General features: G+C 44.1%; 1 protein-coding gene across 1 annotated transcript in view; it reads right to left on the bottom strand.

The window, feature by feature from the left end:
• The window catches only part of FRMD3 (FERM domain containing 3), a 638,046-nt gene that overhangs the window by 85,426 nt on the left and 529,973 nt on the right, over positions 1-22,647 (bottom strand). Inside the window, exons 8-10 of the mRNA XM_085633170.1 lie at positions 21,900-21,988; positions 2,553-2,616; positions 621-709 (exon numbers count right to left, since the gene is read on the bottom strand). Coding sequence (XP_085489296.1) covers positions 621-709; positions 2,553-2,616; positions 21,900-21,988 — 242 coding nt within the window. The remainder of the gene's footprint in view (positions 1-620; positions 710-2,552; positions 2,617-21,899; positions 21,989-22,647) is intronic.

Here is a 22,647-nt window from a genome sequence, read left to right as displayed (position 1 = left end):
GCAACCACCACAAGGGTGGTGGGGCTACTGGAGGGAACGCAGGAGGGGAAGCGCAGGGTCAGGGGTGTCACATCGGGGGGGTGTTAGTAATAATATATTTTTTTAATAGAACTTACCTGAAGCTGCCGGCCTCCTCCTGCATTGCGTCGCACCTTCTTTCCTCTTCCTGGTCCCAGCAGCCCCTGGACTAGGCTCCCATCCAATCATGTGCTGCAGAGCAGCGTGGGGATTGGCCTGAGCGGGTTGGAAACACGCTCCACTCAGACCAGGGAGTCTGTGAGGTTTCTCCAGCCCGGCTGTTCAATGCGGCCGGGCTGGAGAAAACTAAGTGCGCATGTGTGTTTGGCCGGCCTGAGATGGCCGGCCAACACACATATGCACACTTAGGGAGTGCACATAGTACTCCTCCTCCTCCCCTCTCCCCCCTCCCATGTCCCTGCCCCCACCCCTCCCTACAGCGCTAGCTCAGAGCCAGCAAATGAAAAACAAAACAATGCTAGAACATCATTTTATTTTTCATTTGCTGGCTCTGAGCCAAGCAGTGGGGCGACGCTTCTCCGCCATTGTGGAGGAGGCACCGCTGCTCTCAGCTCGTGTTGTCATTCTTATGTCTGACTTACTTGTAAAAGGCCTGGTTTTCCACCCCACATTTCCAAAGATGCTTACAGGCTGCTGGTGTCGAGGTATGGAATGCTAACATAGCTTTTTTCTGAAAAGAAACAAAAGAACATAAATGATTTTCATGTAGAAAAACGCATCAGACTTTGTGAGTTCTCATCCTGGGCAAATAACCACATGCTTCCCTGGTGGCCATCATCTTATTTTGACCTGCTGTTTCTCATCTTTTGCAGGGCCTGATTGCCCGTATCAGGCATTGGGCATTTCCCCAGGAGGCTGGAAGGGTGAGGGCCGATTTTGTTACCGAGGGCCTGTTTTGCTGCGGTGCTGCAATATCGGCCCCCAGTAACAAAAGCAGCAAGCATTTCCAGCCTACCGGCCCCAGTCAGTGCTTCCCCTGGGCCTGGTCTGAGAAAACTGCCAGGGCTGCTATGGGTTCCCAGTCCAGGGCTGACCTTTTGCTCTCCCCATCAATACCCTATGCTGCAGTTCACCTAGTCCCCCTCTCGAACCTCCCCCGCCCCGAACAATACCCCTCACTGACCCCCCTCGCTGTTCGTGTTCATGTTGGTCTGAGTATATAGAGTGGTTTGACGCCCCTATGTTTGTCTGTGTGCAAAGGTGTCATTATGTCCGTTGGTCTTTGTGTAAATGGGTGTCTATAGATCTGTAGGTCTCTGTGCATGCTCTATGTGTTGGTGTGCTTTGGAGATCCTGTATTATACAGAAGTCACACCTACTGACTTTGTCATAGTTTGTTATGAACTGCAGACGGTTGTCTGGATCCCGAGGTTTGGTTTATTTCAAAGAGAGCACATTTTCGCAAATAAACAACAGGTGAATTCACGTTTGACTAAAGTATCAGATACATTCCCGCCAGAAATAAATGCCTTCTGACATGCTCGTTCCTTCCACTCGTTGTTTCGATATCTCCATAAACTGCACTGCCTGCCCAGAATGCATCAGGCTCTCGCACAGAAGTCATGGACTGGGAACAGTGTCCTTAATGAGTTGGTGGGAAGTAGTCACTCTACCTCGCAGTAGGTTGATGCAACAGCTTGTTCTATTATGGTAAATGTCCATCAAGGAGATTCCTAAAGCTACCACGCTGACAACAGTTTCTGAAAACAACCTTGGGCATGGCACCACAGCAGAATCTCTGTTGTATTGTTGGTTTCTTTTTATTCTGCTAGCAGAACCTGTCCTATTTGCTTCTATATGAGGTGGAATTATGTAACTGTGGAGGGAATAACATTAATTCAAATCCTTTATTCCGCAGACTTTTGCCTCATTTATCAGTTGAAAAAATGAAAAAAAACATGTGCAGTTGCGCTGGGATTTGACCGACACATGTAAACACAGTTTATTATTGTAATGGGTTTACTGTGGTCAGGAGTCATGGGCAGGCAGTGCAGTTTATGGAGATCACGAAATAACGAATAGAAGGAACGAGCATGTCAGAAGGCATTTATTTCTGTCGTGATTATGGTACCAGCATTTATGACATCACATCCCCCTGGGCCAGGCCTATCTCACCAAACCCTACAACAACTATTCCAGCTTCAACTTGGTATATCATGACATTATTCTTGTCCCTTTCATTAACATTTCTATCAACCACAGGAACAATTTTTCCCTAAACATTGAACAACATCAATGGGTAGAGGGAAAAGTCAGAGGTAGGGTAAAATATAGCTTAACTATACTTTTGAGATTATCTCTCATTTTGTGCCACAGAGTAGGGATATGACAAAATGTACCTTTGAATGTGTACCAGGAATCGGATACACAAAACAAAACACAAAGAAAATCGGATTTTCATCAAGACTTTCCTAAAGCAAGAGATCTGAAGCCAGAAATGTATACTAGTTGCACTCTTAAAACTGGTCTCAACTCACTCCCAAAAGTACAAAAAACAAGCAAAAATTTCTGACCTCTTTCTGTGTCCCAATTACGTAAAACGTCTTCCCTTCATACTTCAGTTTGCAGACGTCCGACCTAGAAAGATAATAACGGTGTTAGAATTCTAAATATAGCCAAAGTATGAATTCTGAAGTACTTTTATAAAGGCTGACTGCAGATGGATACAAACTAGCACCATCAGAGCCATTAGCCTGGCAATGCAACAAGCTTTCAATGCATGCTTGAATAGGGCAATGCTGATGGGCCTCCAGGAAGTAACATCATCCTGCACAGGCAACTGCAATGCATTCAAAATGCAGCTGTAGGACATATGCACAGCAGCCTGCCGTGGAAGTGCAATGCATGCAACTCGTCATCGTTTAATTGTATAGCAACAAACCGCGATGTCAATGATCAATCCTGAAATTAATGGCAAAAAGTGAATAAAATACTTTGCAATGGAAAGAAAGCACTAACATAACTTTTATAACAAGAAACACTCTGGTGGGTGGTTGAAGTTCCCTGAAAAGAATCAGACAGTACCTGTGACTGCTTTGCATAGCAATCTATTCTTACCTACAGCTCACACAACAGTCTACCCTTGAAAGAGCAGATGAAAATAGGGCTAATGAATCCCCACAAACCAAAATGCGAGTTATTCTAAATGATTCTGCAGGCTGGAAATATATTATATTTCCAGGATACAGAAAGTGGTTATCTCTAACCACTGGGGTCTACCACACCAGCAGACCCATACAAATGACTTGCTGTTCCTCCCCCGAAGCTCCTATTAATTTTCTTTTTTTCCACTTTGAAAGTCAATTATTTTGATCAGAGAATATTGAAATACATGATTAATAATACGTTGTTAAAACAAGTTCCTTTTATAATGCAGTAGCACATGAGGAAAGGAGTGTGATGGGCCCCCTGTACTCCAATTACGTCTGTCTGTTACTCCACAGTAAGGGAGCGGGGCATGTTCCTTGCTTGCGTTAAATCCCATGACTCCTTCCTACACCACTGCAGGAAGTCAGTGGTAGCAGCGGCATTAAGAACATCACTGTGCAGGATGTGCAGTAATTTATGCAAGTGTGTTTCCTTGCTAACATGGAGAACGAGAAATCTTTTGGTTTCTGGAGGAAATGCTAAATATGGTGGTGGATCAAGCACAGAACAAGTCTCCAGCTTAGAGTCAGTACAGCAGAGGACATGCCACTAGGGGATTCCTCACCTGTGTACCATTTCCGGCAGAAATTACCAGATTTCCAATACCATCCACTTATAAACAGCTCCCTAAGTCAAGGGACTATTTCAGGTTACCAATTTGTTGGTAAGCTGAAGCAGCTCTAGGGTACCAGACACCATATCAGGTACCATACTATGAAAATGTGATTAAGAATAGTGTAAGGGCGTGACTGTCACCTGGGAATATGGCCACCTAGCCTCAGTGCATCGCGCGCTCGCACACCTTCATGGCTTATCCTACCATTTAGAGGGGTAAATGTGTTCCAGCTACAACAGTACAAGAGCCCAGATGCAACTGCACAACTGATAAGCCATTCGACTTGCTCTATTGTGTACCCGCGCTGAACTTCCATGCTGTCATCCTCCCTCCGCATAGCGCCCTAATGATGCACAGAGGCCATACCTGCTCCCAAAATGGCTTCAGCCAATACACAGCTCCCTCGGCTGGCCGTTCGATGCATCCTGGGAGCCTCCTGCGGCCTCTACACACCTGAAAACCGTCTGCATCTTAGGGTGGATGCTTCATCTTGCCTCCTGACTCATGCGCTGTCAACCTAGTGGAGCACATAGGCTGTGCCTGACCTTAAAATATCTGCCTCTGGGACACAGCTCTCTATGTAAAACTGTCCTGTATATCTTGGAGCTCTCTGCAGCCTCTACACACCTTACATAAGGCCTCCAACTTCCTTTTAAGGTGGGTGCTTACTACTCTTGACATCAACGCGACCGCAACCAAAGATACATGACTAATAATTCTGGTGCTCTCTTTTGCAGAAGGCCTGCCTATCTGCTGTTGGTTGCCTGACACAGTTGACTTTCTTTCCCCTAACCAAGGTTCATACTTCTACTGCTGGGCTGATACCACTCTCCCCTTTCTTTCTATATTATCTATATCATAAGGCCTCTGAGGATGACCCAATAAGACAGAATGATCCCTACTACCTCACACGGACTACAACGCATCCTACGAGATTTGGAACTTCATGATTGCAGACACCACCTGGGGTGAACCTTCACTCACCAATCAGCCATGCTTCATCACCTTAGGTTGGGGCTTTAATACGCACCAAATAAAACCATCATGTTGGACCTCAGAGCACAAGATTCTAGGGACTTCGGGGGGGGGGGGGCTAAAGACACTAAATCAGCAGGAAAGTGATCCAAACAGGACCCCCCATTCCTATATCTCCAATTAAATCGAAACTAGACACTAGCCCGACTCTGGACCTAATCATGCAGAAACTTGATTACATGTTCTTGCCCAATTCACAAAGGCTAGCACAGATTCCACACAGAATGACCTTGCATCTATTTACCAAGATTTTCATTTACTAGGGGGAAGAGTAACAGAAGCAGAGCCACCCATAAACCTACTGGAAGATCACAAGCAGAGCTCATCCAAGACTTTGGCAACCACAACTGCAAAACTCGCACGACTTGAAAAAAGTCTCACGGACTTAGAAGACAGACATAGTAGGGGCAGCTTGTGGATCTTTGGTCTCCTGGAGGGTGAGGAAGACCAGGCCCCATCATGTGCCGCCTTCATAGAAAAATGGATACCTCTAACCCTGAGCCTAAACTTCATAAAGGATTTCAAAATAACTTGAGCCCAGAGGCCTCTTAGATACTCACACACAGATTTAATCCCTCACAGAAGAAAGAGGTGCAAAGGATCAACTGGCAAGACTCCACCATTGAATTCTCCCAGGGCTATTCCAAAGACACTGTCAAAAGAAGAAAAGCATTCCTATCCTAGTGAAAAATACTTAAGGACCTAGCAGTACAATTCTCCTTCATTGGACCGGCTCACCTGAAAACCACTTACAAAGGGGAAATTACCATCTTCGATGACCCTAATGGTTTGGACTTCTTTATCACATAAATTCAGGGATCAAATAGGAACACTTACCATTACGGCTGCATGCTCCACTAATCATGTTGATGTATACCACTAACTCTCTCACACATGAAGTATGCTGCCGATTCCCTAACCTAAAGCACTCAAACACTTACCTAACCAACTAACAAACTACCTCCCTTAATACATAACCTGCGCGTGCTCCACTGTCACGCCACCATCCTGTCCTCAAAATACGCCACCGCTGGCATACTCTCTACATGGTTGTTGTCAATTCCCAGCCTCTAACTGCTACGTCCGAGTTGCAAGTGAAAGTAACATGTTTAACCATGTTAACCCTCCTAGTCATAACTTCCCTAAACAATGTCATGATATGAAATCTATCAAAAACTTTCAAACAACTAACCCACAACTAACCTGCTTCATCAGCACACTGCCAACACCCCAATTACATACATGTTTCTAGTGCTACTGCTCAACTCTCGATTTCTCAAGTGGCCTCTCACTACCAATACGCAGCTCCCCCAATGCGTGGGTTCACACCCCATTCCATACGTTTTTTCTACTTACCTACTCGCACAGTTTTATTTCTTAAATTTAATGTTTACCTTATGATGTCTTGGTATCTCTCGTTGACCTTGGTCTCGTTGTTTATGATGAACATTACATGAACCAGACATCCAGCACCCCTAGACTTCTAACTAACATTGTCCTGTTTATAACCACTTCACGTTGATCCCATCACCCTTCCCCTGACCCGGTTATACATCACATCAGATTATATAAGCTTGCCTCGCTATTTGATCTGTCGTTATCTGTGTTCACTTATTCTCCGGAGATGCCTACATATTTGCATGGAAGGGATACATGACGTCTATGATCTAATAGCATGATTTGCCCTGTTCAGTTCATCAACCTGGTTATAATCCTGTCATAGTTTAAACCCAGTGCCCTGATCGATCCTCCTTATACCACTCCAAGGACGTGGCCTCTAGTTGTGTGTCTAGACTTGACCCCTCGTGGCCTCCACCGTCTAGCCTCCGACTGAGACTACAGCCGTACCTCTCCTAGGTACATGGGTTCTTTTTCGCACTCTCCTATTTTTATTTCCTTCTGTCTCTCTCCTTCTCTCTCCTTTCCTTGCTCTCCGCTTTTCCTTCTCACTCCCCTCCACTCCATTACCCTATCCCCTCCTTCCCCTATTCCATTTGCCACCCTTCCCTGCCCCAAGCCATCCCCCACACCCTCTCCTCCCCTTGCTGGCATCACTTTCATCAACCCACCCCTTCTTTCCTGCACTCAACTAGGGACACACTTCAGCATCCGCATATACCACAAATGTGCATAACATAAAGACATTATCCCTTAATGTTAAGGGATTGAATCACCCAACGAAATGCCAGGAAATCCTAGACTATACCCACACACTTAAGGGAGACCTAATCCTCTTTCAAGAAACAAATGTCACTATAAAAGAAAATATCCTTCTAAAGAAACTCTGGGCAAGTGATCAATCCTGTGCCCCTGCTATAAAATAAAACAAAGGCCTCATTACCCATATCTTCAACTTCTCTGGCCTTAGAATCACATTCTTGGAAGCATATCCTGAAGGCAGATCGCTCATAACCAGACCCAGATAACATCAAAATAGTTGTAGTGACTGTTTACTCTCCCAATAACAACCTCCCTTCTTTTTGGTCACAACAAAAATGAAAAGTTTTCTCTTGCAGCAGGATAATCATTGGTGGTGATTTTAACCTTTCATGGGATGAAATTCCTCCTGTCCATTCAGACTGTTAGACTTGGCATCATTGGCGTGAGTCTCCCTTCCACTTTTTGCTCTTGCCTCATCTGTTTTTGCTGGGCTAGATGCTTTGGGCACTTTGCCACTGCTGTTCAGTGCCAAAGTGCAAGTGCTCCCTATTTTAAATTGTTGTATGGATTAGTGATTCCATGATTGGTTATTTGATTTACTTGTCAGTCCCTAGTACAGTGCACCATGTGTGCCCAGGGCCTGTAAATCAAATGCTGCTGTTGGGCTTGCAGCACTGATTGTGTCACCCACAGAGGCAGCTTGTAAAATGTGGCTCAGGGCTGCCATTGCAGAGCCTGTATGCCGTCTGGGACTGCCATGTCGGCTTGGCAATTACACACACTTGCCAGTCCCTAAACCTTCCCTTTTCTGCATGTTAGTCACCCCTAAGGTAGGTCCAACATATCCCTGTGGGCAGGGGGCATTGTATGTGAAAGGTAGGACATGCCCTGATGTGTTGGCATGTCCTGATAGTGATTTACAGCCAATTTCGTTTTTTACTATTGCAAGGCTATCTGTTCCCATAGGCCAGAATGGGCAGTTTGATTATAACATCTTATAAACATAACTGACCCAGGGAACAAGATCGGAAAATAAAGTTTAGTATGCCTGAACTCAGAATGTTAAAGTGCATCTTTTAGTATGAGTGATTTTAACATTCTGGGTTTGAAAATACCACTTTTAGAAAGTAGGTATTTTCTTGCCTAACTATCCAGTGTGCCTCTGCTAGGTTTGTGTATTGCATGTCTGGCTTGTGAGTGACAGGAGCTGAGAGAGGGCTGCGGCTCCAGCAGTCTGATGAGTCAGGGCTGGGCTGAATGGGACCTTGGCTGAATTTAGAGTAGGGGAAGGAGATTTCCTTTCACCTGCCTGGGCCAGGTCTGCTTTCAACAATGCTGTCTCCACCTCCTGCCAGGAAGCTGCACCAGAGAGAACAGAACTGGGTTTGGCTAGGTACAGACACTCTCTGCCTTCAGAGACAAATGATTTGTGTGTATAATAAGGGGGACCCAGACCCCAGAACTTTAGATCACTTCTGGGAAATCAAGAGGAACCTTTGCCAAGGAGAAGAAACTGGAGAAACTGAAGAAAGATTACTGCCCCTGTGCTGTTTGGGGGTTGGCCTGCAGTGGTCACTTGTTGCCAAGGAAAGGAGAAAAGGACTTTGCTGTTTGCTTTGTCATCTTGAGGAAGATCTCCAAGGGCTTGAAATTGAACTTGCCTCCTGTCTGAAGTCTTAGGGACACAAAACCTTCCCCACCAGCTCCCCTGAATTTCCTCGCTGGGAATTCTAACCTGCAGAGAGGTGCCTGCTGCTGTTTTAGGACCTCTAGAGACTGTTTGTTGCTGGGAGCTGGAAGCGTGACAACACGACGAAGAAGCGTGTTGCATCCGCACCGAGACCCGACGCATCGCAAAGCCATGGGGAAGAAGTGTGCCGCATCTACACCGAGTCCCAAAGCATCACCAAGAACATTGTCGCAATGCCTGCACTGCGGCTGCAAAAGTTCACGCATCAGACCGGATTGTCGTATCGCATAAAGTCGTCATTTTATCGCATCGCACCGGACCGTCGCATCGCATTGAGGCGCCATCTTGTCGCATCGTAACCGGAACGCAGTAATAAACTGACGCATCAACTCCCCACGCAGTAAGGAAGTGACACATCACCTCCCCTGCGCTGCAGTAAGGAACCGACATCCACTCCCCTGAGTGTAAGGAACGGCACATCACCTTCCCTGCGACCCTTTTGTTTGTTTTGCGTGACGCATCTAAGGTACATTGTTGGAAAAGTGTTGCATTTACAACTTGCATTGAACTGAACTATTTCTACCATTGAAGAGCCTATTTTTTATACTGTATTGTGGATTTTTTTCGTCTGGTCTTGTTTAGATAAAGATACTTATTTTTCTAAACTGGTGTGGTGTCCATTTGTAGTGTTTTCACTGTGTTACTGTATGTGTTCATAAATTCTTTACACACTGCCTCTGAGATAAGCCTGTCTGCACGTGCCAAGCTACCAAGGGGGTGAGCAGGGGTTATTTTAGGAGTGTATCCCCCTTTCCCTGACTAGAAGCAAGGGTCCCTATTTGGACAAAGGTGCAAACCATTGCCAACTAGAGACCCCCATTTCTAATACAGACCAAACAAATCTCACAAACAAATGCTAAACCTATGCAATGACCTCAGACTGGAAGATGCATGAAGACTATTCAACCCTACAGGCAAAGACTTTTCTTTTTTCTCTCACCCCCACAACTCATTTTCTCGCATTGACCACATACTAGTTGACGAGGATCACATCCTTTTTACCTCCAAATCCACCATCGGGCCAATTCTAGTATCGAATCATGCTTGCATATCCCCCCTATACCTAAATCAGGGAAAATGAGTAATTTTATCTCAAAAGACCCTACTTTACGGACAAGATGACATTATTCAATTCATAGAAATTAACAGAAACTCCGGGCCTTGTCCACAAATTGTCTGGGACACCCTCAGATCCACAATCCATGGTCACATGATCAAACTAATGTCATGGAGAAACAAACAAGACAATAGTAGTGAAATATCCCAGAGCAACAAATACAATCTTTGGAAAAAGATCTTAAACGAAAGACACATCACGTATAAACCCTTTAACAAATTTGAAGTACGAATACATTAAAATCCTGAAAAACAAAGCATACCTCATTGTCTAAAGACACAAGGGTATCTCCTTTTGCGGACAGGATAAATCTGGGAGAATGCGAGCCTCTTACCTGAAACAAACATACCGTAGACCCATGATATCCTAAATTAACAATGAACACGGCACATCCTCCACCAAAGGGAATGACATTTTCTCCACTTTTGAATGCTTCTACCACAACCTCTACTACAGTAGTAACCACACCCGCTGTGAGACCTGACTGCAATACCATAACACAATAACCATCTCCAAAATAGACAACGAAACTAAAACCATACTCGAAAAACCCATTGCACGGTATGAAATTTTAAACGCGATCAAACTACTCAAAGCAGGGAAGAATCCAGGACTCAACAGCTTCTCCGGCTCTTTCTATCATACCTGGGGACGCTCCCTTAGCACTCTTTTAGAGGATCTCTTTTGCCACCTCCCCGCTACTGGTACGGTCACTGGTATCGCTGCAGAAGCCACCATAATAATCATCCCTAAAGAAGGTAAAGAACCCTCCAACCCCAAAAACTACTGCCCAATCGCCCTAATAAACAGTGACTGCAAAATCAACGTGAAAATCCTTGCTCTTAGGTTGGAACCCATCCTTAAAACAATTATTCATCCATCTCATTCTGGATTTATCAAGGGTGGGTTAATCGCAGACAATATTAGACTTTTCTGTCATGTCATTGCGGAAGCCCACCTTCTCAACCAACCCATCTGCGCAGTTGCACTAGATGCGGAAAAGGTCTTTGACAAGGTCTTGTGGTCTTTCACACACGGCACCCTTACTGGATTCAATCTAGGTCCTAATCTTTTTTAAATGATCCTCACACTATACAAGGAACTCAAAGCCAAAATAAATATTAGCTGAATATTAGCTACCACCTTTAACCTACAACAAGGCACAAGACAAGGCTGCCCCCTTTTCCCTCTATTGTTTCTACTTACCATGGAACAAAGGTTATACAAATTAGAGGGAGCCCCTGTATTACTGGTATTCCCTTTTCTGCAGGCCCACAAACGGTGGCAGCTTATACAGATGACATCCTTCTTTTCACAACTCAAGCAGATGCCTTACCTAACATCATGTCACCCATCAATGACTATGCCCAAGTCTCTTATTAGAGATAAAACAGAGGTCCTACCCCATAACATCCACTGCCATAGCTCAGTCAATGGAGATTATGGTCTTAAATGTGCACCAGACAAAATAAAATACCTGGGCATTTGGTTCATCCCAAAATCTTAGAGAGTCCTTTGATCACAACAACAAAATTACCCTAACCAAAATGAAAGACATATTAGATAAATGGTCAAGTAGATTCATCACATGGTGGAGACGTATAGAAACCATTAAGATGATGATCACCCCCCTCATCAATTTCCTCATTAGCATGTTTCCAATCCATCTACCTGACACTTTCTGTGCCAGACTAGCTCTAATGTTCAGAGTTTCTGTGGCAGTCCAAAACAACGAGAATTACAGTAAAAGAACTGAGACTTCCGAGAAGCTTGGAGATTTAAACCTTCCAGACTATCGGAAATACCAAACTGCATACTTAGCGAGACAAGGATTCTTCTGGTTCTTCCTATCTAATACCGCTTCTCTTAATTTGCTTGCCATCAAAAACTATCTTGCTTAACCACTCTCCTTCATCTCACTCATCACCACTAAGAAAATAAGGACATAACACTCCTCAATTATTCTCTCCTACACAGCACAGGCCCTTCGAAACATTTCTGCTAAACTCCCTAATAAAATGCAATTCTCCCTCCTGGCCTCATTATGGCATAACTATAACTTAAAATCAGAAGGTTGGACTATTTCTTGAGAAATGGGCACAAAAAGGCATCCCGTTAGTAGTAGGGGACCTGGGATCGCCACCCGAACCGGTACCCTACTCACACCTTAAATTCAAATTTGAACTTGAGGAAATAGTCTTTGATCACTTTCTAAAAATTAAAATCATCATTTTCAGACATAAATCCCCAAGAACTACCAATCTCCCAAGTACATTGACGACCTTAGCTGGGGGAGGGACACATAGCTTGAAAAATATACTTTTTTCTTATACCCACAACCTCATCTCTCTCACTAAATTCTTACAGAGCAAATGGGAATTGATCTTATCCAATACAAGTATACACATGATACAACACCAAATTCACCTTCCATCTGGCCTAACCTCACAACTAACAAAATTACACCCTTGTTAGCACAATGTAGATTTTGGACTGCTTTTATGGCATACTGAACCCCTTCTAAACTTTTCTAACTAGATCTTCTTGACCCAGAGTTATGTTGGGGCTGAGAAAAAGAGACAGGGAATCTACAACATATGTTACTCAACTGTACCTTTTCTAAGAAATTCTGGTATGAACTCTGCACTACCATCTCACAGATCCTACAGATTAACTGGAACCTCAACCCAGCCTCTAATGTTCTTGATATCCTCCCTTCAGAAACACATCTTAGGCTGGACAAAGATGGACGCACCTTATGGGATATCCTTGTTTCAACCAGTCTTACAGCCATTCTATCTGAATGGAAATACCTCTTTAAACTTTATATCCACCCTTCGTGGGTAAGTGTCCAATTTACCAATGTACCAGGGGTGCAGATAACTCTCTAAACACCTACCTGAAAACCCATCGTAGAAAAAAAAAAGAAACTGGTGAAAACTAGATTCATACATTGCCAACCTAGTATTAACTCAGATGCTATCCCATACTCCCCATCCTCCCTTACCCCCCACTTCAACCTCCCTCCTCCCTTCCCCCCACACCCTCCCTCTTCCCATCACCCTCCACCCCCTTCCTCTACTATCTTGTTTTCTTTTTGTCTCCCTCCCAGCTATCCTCTAATCTGTCCTCTCTATATCTTGATACTACTCCGGGGTAATTCCACTGTTCATTATTATGCCTTTACTCTCATAGCACTTCATTTGTCTCTGGCACATATGACCTAGGATACTATGAAGCAATGTTATTTTGTTATATTACATCACTAAGATACCTTGATTCAGGGGGAGCCTTATCGAGCCTGTTGTTGAGTCAGCACTAATTCACGAAATAGCGCTAACAGAACGAAGGCTGTCTATTGAACCTATGGTAGCAGGATTACATCCTCCTAGGTATGTTCAGGAAGTTAATTTATATGTCGCAAGCTCTCCTACGACATTTCCCATATCCGTACCCCGTCATCGGTAATCCTTCCAACAATTAAGGAGGGTGCGAGGCCTAAAATCATTACAAGGGCCCAAAAAGATAAAAATACCCAACTATTTCGGATGAAACCTCCTGGGAAGAAAAGGAAGACCACGGCCAATATTAGGCAAAATAATAATAAACAATCCATCCCTTTGGAACCCATGATAAATACAGGCCCACAAACGTTGCTTTCTGAGCTTACACCCTCTGTAGAGGCGTTACTATCAGCCCTACAGGTTCGTGTACGAGAGAGTTCTGGCAAAAGTTGGAGGAAATACTTACAGTGGTTGTGAGCCCTTTAAAAGCCACCCTTACTAAAATTGAGGACAGATTAGCAAATCTGGAAAGTCTCATCAAACTCCCTACTGTAACATCACAAGGTCCCAGTCAATACATCCCTAGGGTGCCACCTAGTCTCCTGGATGCCTCTGTGCGTACATTTCCCCAGACCAGAGCACTAAATCAGACCTCCTTACCCCCAGGGGCCTCTATTTGTGCCAGCCCGCAACCTAACCTCGATTGTATTGTTTCTAAAGGTGTTTTTCCCCAAATTCTGGCAGGTTACTCGGTCCCTACTCACTCTAATTGCCAGCAGAGCAAGCCAAGCCCTGCCAATCTAGCATCTAACTACAATCAACAGCCGTCAAAAAAGGTGACTTTGGGACAGCCGTCTTGCTTGGCCTCAGGACCCCAGAGGGTAGCGGGGGAGGGGAGCTATGGACCCAAAGGTACTTCATCGTCCGCCGGAAGCTACACCATTTACAATAATCTTGGTGAATGTCCCTCCGCTCCCACAAGGGGAGTCTGAACCCTTGTCTACCTTACGCAATAAATCTTTGCACTATCTAAGTGGGAAAACAAGCTTGACAGCTTTTTTGTGAATTTAGAATGGCTCGCAGGATAGGGTGGGTGGGACATTCCGACAAGTCCCTTATGGGACATTGTGTGGTTCTTTCTTTTGCATCCCCTGCACTTGTCCGCACAATTATGAACAGGGTGGGCTTTTGGCCAGTTAGAAGCCAGGGGGTCAGTATTATCCCGTTGGGCTTCTTTTACCATCCCGTAGGAGTTTTCCAACGCCGTACAGAGGGCTTCTGTGGAGGTCCAACACCTCTCGCTCACCCAATTCCCGTTAGTAACTTTTATGCACCTCTCTATAATTTGGATGAGGTAGACTGACTGGCGATTCCCACACAGCTTGCTAAAATAGCAGAGGGGGGCTTGCCAAGCCTGTGGCCTGTCCTGAAGCTCAGTGTAGTAGGACAACCAGCCCTAGTCTTGCCACCAACTCATTTTCTACCATTACCGTGAGTAACCGTACGGAGTCTACTCGCAGTAATCCCCACATAGATGTTTTGAGAAATAATGTTAGCGCTCTACGCACCACTGAAGGGTCCTCTCACAGTGCAAGTCACCACCTATCCACTCTCCCAGTGAGCCTTACTTCTAACAAAGTAATGATAGAAACTAGTATCATCTCCTGGAACATTGCGGGGTTGTGTGCTAAGATTTTAAATCCATTATGGTGAGTTTATAGATAGCACTGATATCTTGTGCTTACAAGAAACATGGGAGCTGGAGCCAGTACACATCACTGGCTACATGACCTTCAACATCCCTGCGGTGAAGGGTTTGGGAGGAAGGCCTAAGGGAGGGTTGTGCTTGTATATTTCCACCATGCTAATGGTGGATAAGATTGTTTGTTACTACCAGATTATTCAACTGTACATAAAGCACTCAAAGAGAGTGCTCATGGTAAATTTTTATAATAATAATCCTGCGGGAGAGCTGGGGACTGAGCTTTTAAGGATTGGTGAGGCCTTGGATGTTATTTGCAATTCAAGCTCTATGGACACTGTGATTATTCTGTTGGGGGACTTTAAGTGCACATTGTGTAAATCAGCTCTTTTGAAAATATGTGGTATCCACACTGAAGAGGGGGTCCCCAACTGTCATTTCTCACACACAAAGGCTGGGGACCTTTTAATGAATTAATGTCCCGATAAGATCTGGGATTTGTGAATGAACTTGTTCCCACCCCAGTGATTATGTCCCCGACCTTTAACGGTAGACTTCATACTGGTTTCACATACCCTTGCCCGAGCTTGCTATCCTTTACGATAGGGAGCACTGCACTGAGCGATCACTATCCGCTTTGTCTTAAGTTACATTTATTTGCCCAAAGCTCTGTGGGGAAGAACCAAGCGAACCAGGTGATGGGTACCTTAGAGCTGAAAAAAATGAATGGGTATGCTCTTCGCTGGTCTAAAGTCGACCCTGAGGTACTGACCAAACAGCTCATTCTATCTTGCAAAACTGCCTTTGACATCTTTCTGAATGAGCTTTCCACTGCAGATGACATAGTGCACTTCTTCCTTAAGATAACCAAAGAGGTTAGAAGCTTACTGAGTGTCCTGTGCCGTAATGGGCTGAAAACCCCTGGCTGGTTTAATAGGGCTTGCACTAAGGCTTACTCTAATCTGAAGGTAGAGATTCATAGACAACCTAGATCGCGTGAGGGGGTAAGGAGGGCTAGCGCATTGTATAAAAGGACAATTTCTGAAAGAAAGAGGTCACTGAGGGAGGAAGCCTGGGAGTCGCTTCATGCAGCTACCCAAAAGAAGGACTCTGGGGCCTTTTGGAAGATTATAAGGGCCCCGCCCATGTGTGGGGGTGAGGGCCCTCCATCGAGATTGCGATCCCAGAAAAAGACTTAAGTCATTCAACCTTCATGTTACGCTGGATTAAATGGTCTTGGCTCTTGCACGTAGCCAGGGGGGGTAAGGCTCCGTGCCCCGACGGGGTGCCAGTTGACTTATTTAAGTCAAAGGTCCTGCTATGGGGCCCACTACTAACTCAGTTGGTTAACGCCAGTGGTTGTACTACCTTCGCGAAGCCCTGGATGGAGTCTATTATTGTTCCAATATTCAAGAAGGGTAATCGTCAAGATCCTGGTTGTTATAGACCAATTTCCCTTGTCCTGTCTGACCTTCAGTATGGGTTTCGGGAGGGGCTGGGCACTATAGAACAGAATTTAAATCTGGCTATTATCGTTGGGAAATATACAAGAGCCAAAAAGGGGAGACTTTACTTAGTCTTCGTTGATTTAACCACAGCGTTTGACTCTGTAATCCATGCCAGGTTATGGGAGATCCTTACTGACTTAGGTTGTGTCCTGGCCCCTTTCCTTTTTAATCTATACATTAATGGGCTGGCCAAGGTACTCCTAAAGAGTGGACAAGATTTTCCTCAAGCAGATGGGAGACCTATACCGGCTCTCTTATACGCAGATGATGCCGTTTTAATGGAGTGCACACAGAATGGTTTACAAAGGGTTCTGGACAGCTTTAACAATTTTTTGCTTGATTTGGGCTTAAGTATTAATTTTTCTAAGACATTTATAATGAGCTGTGGCTCAGGGACTTGTAGGGACACGGGTAGGGACATCTGCCTGGAAGGTGGGAAGTTAGCATCAATGAGTACTTTCTCGTATCTCAGTGTCCTTTTTAATCAGAATGATACATGGTCTCGTTCAATTGAGCTGAACAAACTGGGCTTTAGTAGATCAACTAGTGCCCTTGCCATCTTTGCAAAGAAACTGGGCAGGAAGCCACCTGGCGAACTTCTGCAAATATATATGGCTCAGTGTATTTCAGCAGCGATATACGGGGCAGGGGTGTGGGGCATCGCCAATTATTTCCCTTTACAAACTGTGGAAAATGCCTTCCTCCGGTACATTCTTTCCGTCCCTCCCGGCACGTCTTCATTTGTGTGTCATGAGGAGTTGGGTCTCCTGTATCTAGCGGACCTTATCAAACTGGAGCCAATACTCCTTTGGCACAGGATATGGGTTAGTGATCAGACCCATTTAAATAGAGATATCCTGCATGATTGTACTAGATTGGATGGGGCGTTGAAGATTCCCTGGCTCAGGTTTGTCTATAGGTTCATGAATGATCTTGGATACCCAGATTTTTATGCAAACCCCAGCTCTATGGCCTGAATCTCGAGAAAAACCCTGAAGATAGAGGGCCTTGAAATGGTGGGTTCTCTGAGAATAGCAGATGAAGCCTCCAAACCCACAGTTATTCAACATCAGTTAAGGCTTACTTCTCTGGGTATGAAACCTTATTTATATTTTGTCCCAAGTGGCTATGACAGAATGCTCTTAATAAGATTTAGACTGGGCACGGTACATAGATTAGTGACTACTCCTAAAATGAATGACTGGTCAAGATTGTTACCCCCGTGTCTGTGTGATTCTCCTTCAGAGCAGTCCACTATCCACCTAGTTTTCTTTTACAAGTTGTTCTCAGAACTAAGGAAAATCTGGCCTCTTTTAAGACAGCAGGGCCTTAGGCAATGCTGTCCAGTGCCTGTTCGTCTACAATTTTTAGAGAATGAGCACATGGCCTGGAGGGCATCCAAATTCTTGAAAAAGGTCCTGTGGCAGAGGAAAGGCATGTCATTCGAGCCTTTGGAGGCTTCTTCCTAGGTGGTGCAGTGGGATTTGAAATGTTCTTGGATTTTAAATGATCTAAATTTTTAATGTTATGTGTGTTTGATATTTTACCTTTTTTTTACTTGTACATTTTCATTATTAACTTTTTATTCCAATATTTATTGATTGTGATATGTGCTTTTATGACTGTAATTATCATGGTCGAATAAAGCTAAATATTGATTGATTGATTGATACCTTGATTCTATAACTCTATAGAAAAAAGTTGTGTACCGTCTCCCAACGATCATACCCCATTAAGCGAATGTTCCTCTCTGTTCTGTACTCTGTCTATACTTCTTATTTTATAAAAGTTTCAACAAAAATGATTTTGAAATAAATAAAAAAAAGAACTGTGAGTAGTGCCAAGCACAAGAGCCTCCCCTGCCCTGTCAGCTTCTCACTGTATTTTCTGTGTGCGACTCTCATCTAAATTCTGTATCATGATGAACTGTGCTTGCTCAGAGCAGAGCTAAGCAACAGTTTTGCATATGAGACGTCTTGAATTTCTCCAAGTTACTGCATGAACTTTGGACAGAACAAGTAATAAACAGAGCGAGGCAAACTCTCAGGGTGAGGGTCTCCTCAGCAGGACAATAATCCATTAAAAACAGCTCTGGAAGAATTATTGTGTGTTTGGTATTGACTACAATGATCCACGTTAGAATAAAGAATGGATAAGAACAAGTTGAAATCTTATCTCTCTAAACAACACTATACATTTCCAAAGGAGAAAAAGCCCAAGATACTACAAATTCCTACTGTTGAGTGTCTGGCTGCCTTGCAAATTTTCTATAGAGCAAATTAGAAGAAAGGCTGCCCTTCAAATCTGCATGAAATGAAGTACTTACCAGTGGGGAAAACATACGGACATTCTTAATCTTAGTAGGAGGAAACATACTAACATCTGGGAACATTTGGAGATACCTTATTGCATGGCTGGACAATCAGACACGTCAGTTGAAAGTGTTAGTTTAGGCCTCATCAGGCTGAAATGACTACTGGTAGTCTGATGCTATGCAAGTATACTCACAAAACTGGCTGGCTCACAGACTTTCTTGAAACACATTGTAAGAGACGTTGCAGGGCTCTGTGCCAAAACACTTCCTTCTTGCCAGCACATGGGCATGGCGCGACTCCTGTCTTACCACTGACTTCAGTGTTTTTTGACTGGACTCTGCACTGCTCAGAGGTACGGCTCTTTTACACATGCTGTGACCCTTTATTGGTCTGAGGTCTTGCCACATGTAAAAACCCATTTATTTACACCAAATTCTGTTTTCAGAAGCATTGGCCAGGAGGACAAAACGTGACTCAGATAAGATGGTGGAGGCCGCCCTGTACACATTGCTACACAAGAATTCTTCCAATAAAGTTGGGATTGACCACCAAGAAAATAGCTGCACACATTTAGTCCACAAGAGCAGACCTAGCTGACTTAGATCCAAGTTGGCTATAATTGACTGGATCATGGATGCCTTGGAGACAACCACAAGTGTCTTAATGATGGTCCTGACCTACAATGGGAAGTGTGATATCTGCAGAACCAAATGGTGCACATGAAATACAGGAAACCCTGGAACAATGTCAATTTTTCTGGTATTTCAGAAGGCCTTGAATCTAGAGACATGTCGTCCTTCTTGTCAACCTTTTTATCATAACTGAATAATCAACCTTCTGGTGCCGTGCTGAATCTTTAGGGGGCACAGACAATCCACTCAAGATTTCAGTGAAAATCTGACTTACCCTAGCCAGTTAGAGCATGCTTCCTACGTCATCACCTGGCCTGTCAACTGATCCCTGCTGCTCAACAAAAAAAGAGTCCCCTTCTCCATGGTCCTCACAAAATCTACATGTCTGCTGACCTGACACAAGAAACCAGTTTAAAATGGAAAAATCCCTGGCTCTGCATCTACAGCTTCATAAATGAGACATTGGATATGGCCTATTAGAGCCCACAACAGTTCTACTGCCAATCAATGGCAAAAACAAGGAATTGGAACCTGGATCGCTTTCCAGAGGACCTTGACTCATCAGCTATGGACACCACCCTTCATCAAATGGACAAAGAAAAAGAAGTGTTGGGGACAACTTCTACTATTGATGATACTATAACGCAATACTCACAAGTGTCATCAGGGTCGGAAACTGAGAGACTGGCTACAAGGAAATGGGCTGACAGACAACACCACAACATGGAACCTTCTGCATGGGATACAGATAAGTCTGTTCCCACTAGTGTTTTGTTGTTTTAAGACCTCGCTGGTTTGACTTGAGTTGCTGCCATTCTGGTGACTTGCACCTGTTGTGCCCCCCTGTGTGCATGCATGCATCTTCCTGCACGGCATGGACTGCACAGTCCATGCCCTGCAGGAACGTGCATTGGCGGTCTCACAGCAATGCAGTTCTAAGGCTCAAATATGAGCCTTTGTACTGCACCACCGCGGGAACGCTCCATTGCCCGCCCATCAGAGCACAAAATGAATCGTAATCTAGTGGGTGGGCAGCGGTGAGGTTTGCCGTGTGGGAGCACGGTGTTGGCATGGCAGCCCGCTCTCCCACCACCAACCTCATAATTAGTCCCTATATCTATCCACACCTACATATTCTTACCTTCATAATGTTGAGGGAGTAAATACTCAGGAGTCAATATGTTTTGTAGGACCGCATTATGTATTCAATCCTGTGACATACAACCATTAGTGGAGAAGAGGCATGCTACAGCCTTGGGGAATGACTGTTTGGAATTCTGATGAATCACAGTGATGGTATTGAAAGCCTTTAAACTACTGTACATCATAAACAGACTATCTTTGGTAATTCTAACGGGCCACCTGAAACACCTGAGCTCTGCCTGCCCATGGCACGACCGCTATGAAAATTCATGGGGCCACAAACAGAGAGTTGAATTCACTGTATCATGTTATTATTTTATTTCATGGCATTTTATGAGGTTGCTAAAATGCCTAGGCTATCATAGAGTTTTTCATATTGGAAATGACGAATGAGCAGTGAGAAAATCTCAATTTACAACAACAGCGAAAAAATCTTGCATCAAAAAAGTGCAATCAGTTAACTATGGCGTAAGTAGGATGAAGACTTTGTCGGCTAAGATTCGAATGAGGGAGGACAAAGGGTGGACTGGAGACACATACTATGGCCATCACCTTTCCTCACCACCCCCCGATACTTCGCTTCCTTATGGATTATATTACCAAACTCTGTGTGGAGGAGAAAGTCGCCAGTGGTGGACCTATGTCTTGACTCCACTGAAAGTATCAACTAGATCGACACAATACAGGGAATTGATCCCATAACACAAGAGGGACATTCTGTGAGGCTCATTAGCCAGGTACTCTGTCCTACAAACCTTGCACTTGGTGAAGTCAGACATTATTGGGAAGAACAGGAGCGGCCCGTGCATTTAAGACCGGTGAGGCCGGGTGGGGGGTGATTTCGACAGACAACGATGAGGGAAAATCAATTATTTATTCAATTTTCCCTTGTGGTTGTCTGTCGAATCCCCCTCAACCCGGCCTCTTATCTGCACAGGCCGCTCCTAGGGGAAGAACTCCATGCCTGGTAAAATGCCCTCTTGGGCTGAAGCTCAACCAAACCTTTTGCAGTGAAGAAAGAACCACACCAGAGTTTTTAATTCTTTCTCTAAATAGCGTTTTAAAAATAGATAAACATGCAGTGAGCCTTCGGGGCCACTGGAGCCAGGGCAACATGGCAACTCATGCACAGGGGCACTGGCACTTTTTTCAAAGAGTTATGAAGCGCATGCTTGAGGTCACCTTGCCTGGCTTGAGTTTTCCAAAAGGGATATATATAAAGGAGACAGACATATTAGTGAATAAACCTGTTTCATTTATGTGTGCTGTTTTTATGCTATACTTAATTCACAATTAAAATATTTTAATTTTGAAAAAATGTAACCCCTGTGTGACAAAACGTTTTGCTAAACCTATATGCAAAATGTACAGAATTTACATCCACTTATACAATAGTTTAAAAGTTTGTGACCAATTAAAAAGGTAAATGAACATTACAGAGTACCACTCACCATTTCAACAAATGAATTCTTTTATTTCCCTGGAAGACTACAAAACCTGTGGCAGTGAATCCTAAAAATGTTGTGGTTCCCGTTGAATCCTTAAAAGTAAAAAAAAACATTTCAATGAGATTAATGAGTTTAATGTTGTAGATTAATAAATATTTATAACACAAGAGATTGATTTTGTACAGTTATCTCTTCACATGTACAAAACACGATTTTGTTCTCTGTTCAGGGTGTCATCATTGCATAAAGAAAGCCTTGCCCTGCGCAGCTGATGAGCAGTCAGCATGAAGTGCGTGTGTGTCCACCTAACCCCGCAATGATATGTGGTACTCTCAGCAAAGGGGCCAGAAGAAACATGGACTTCAAATGCGCCGCAGTCACGAAAATTCCCCAATCTGGTAAAGATTTGAAAACTTGAATTGAGTCATTCACACAAAAGAGAACATCTAAGTTAGTAGAATTAAAACTATGTTTGTCCGAGTTTTCCTCTAATTTGTAGAGTCCACAGAATTCCAGTTGGAGACTGTCATTTTGTCATTTAGTAAGCCAGGCAACGTTGATTTGCATTGGGTAGTCGTTACATGAGAGGACCATGGGCATTCCTGTGCATCCACCCACGCAATCTGATGCAAACACAGATTTTTAAAAAACTTGTGAACCTGGGTTTGCACCAAACCAGTGTGCATACTCGATGGACGTGTAATGAGAAGAAATATCTTTATTTCTCCTTGTTACTTCCTCTTTCTATGCA

The sequence above is a fragment of the Triturus cristatus genome, chromosome 2_1 (assembly GCF_964204655.1).
Source record: "Triturus cristatus chromosome 2_1, aTriCri1.1, whole genome shotgun sequence".
In the NCBI taxonomy this organism is placed as follows: Eukaryota; Metazoa; Chordata; class Amphibia; order Caudata; family Salamandridae; genus Triturus; species Triturus cristatus.
This window is presented reverse-complemented; position numbering and strand designations above follow the sequence as displayed.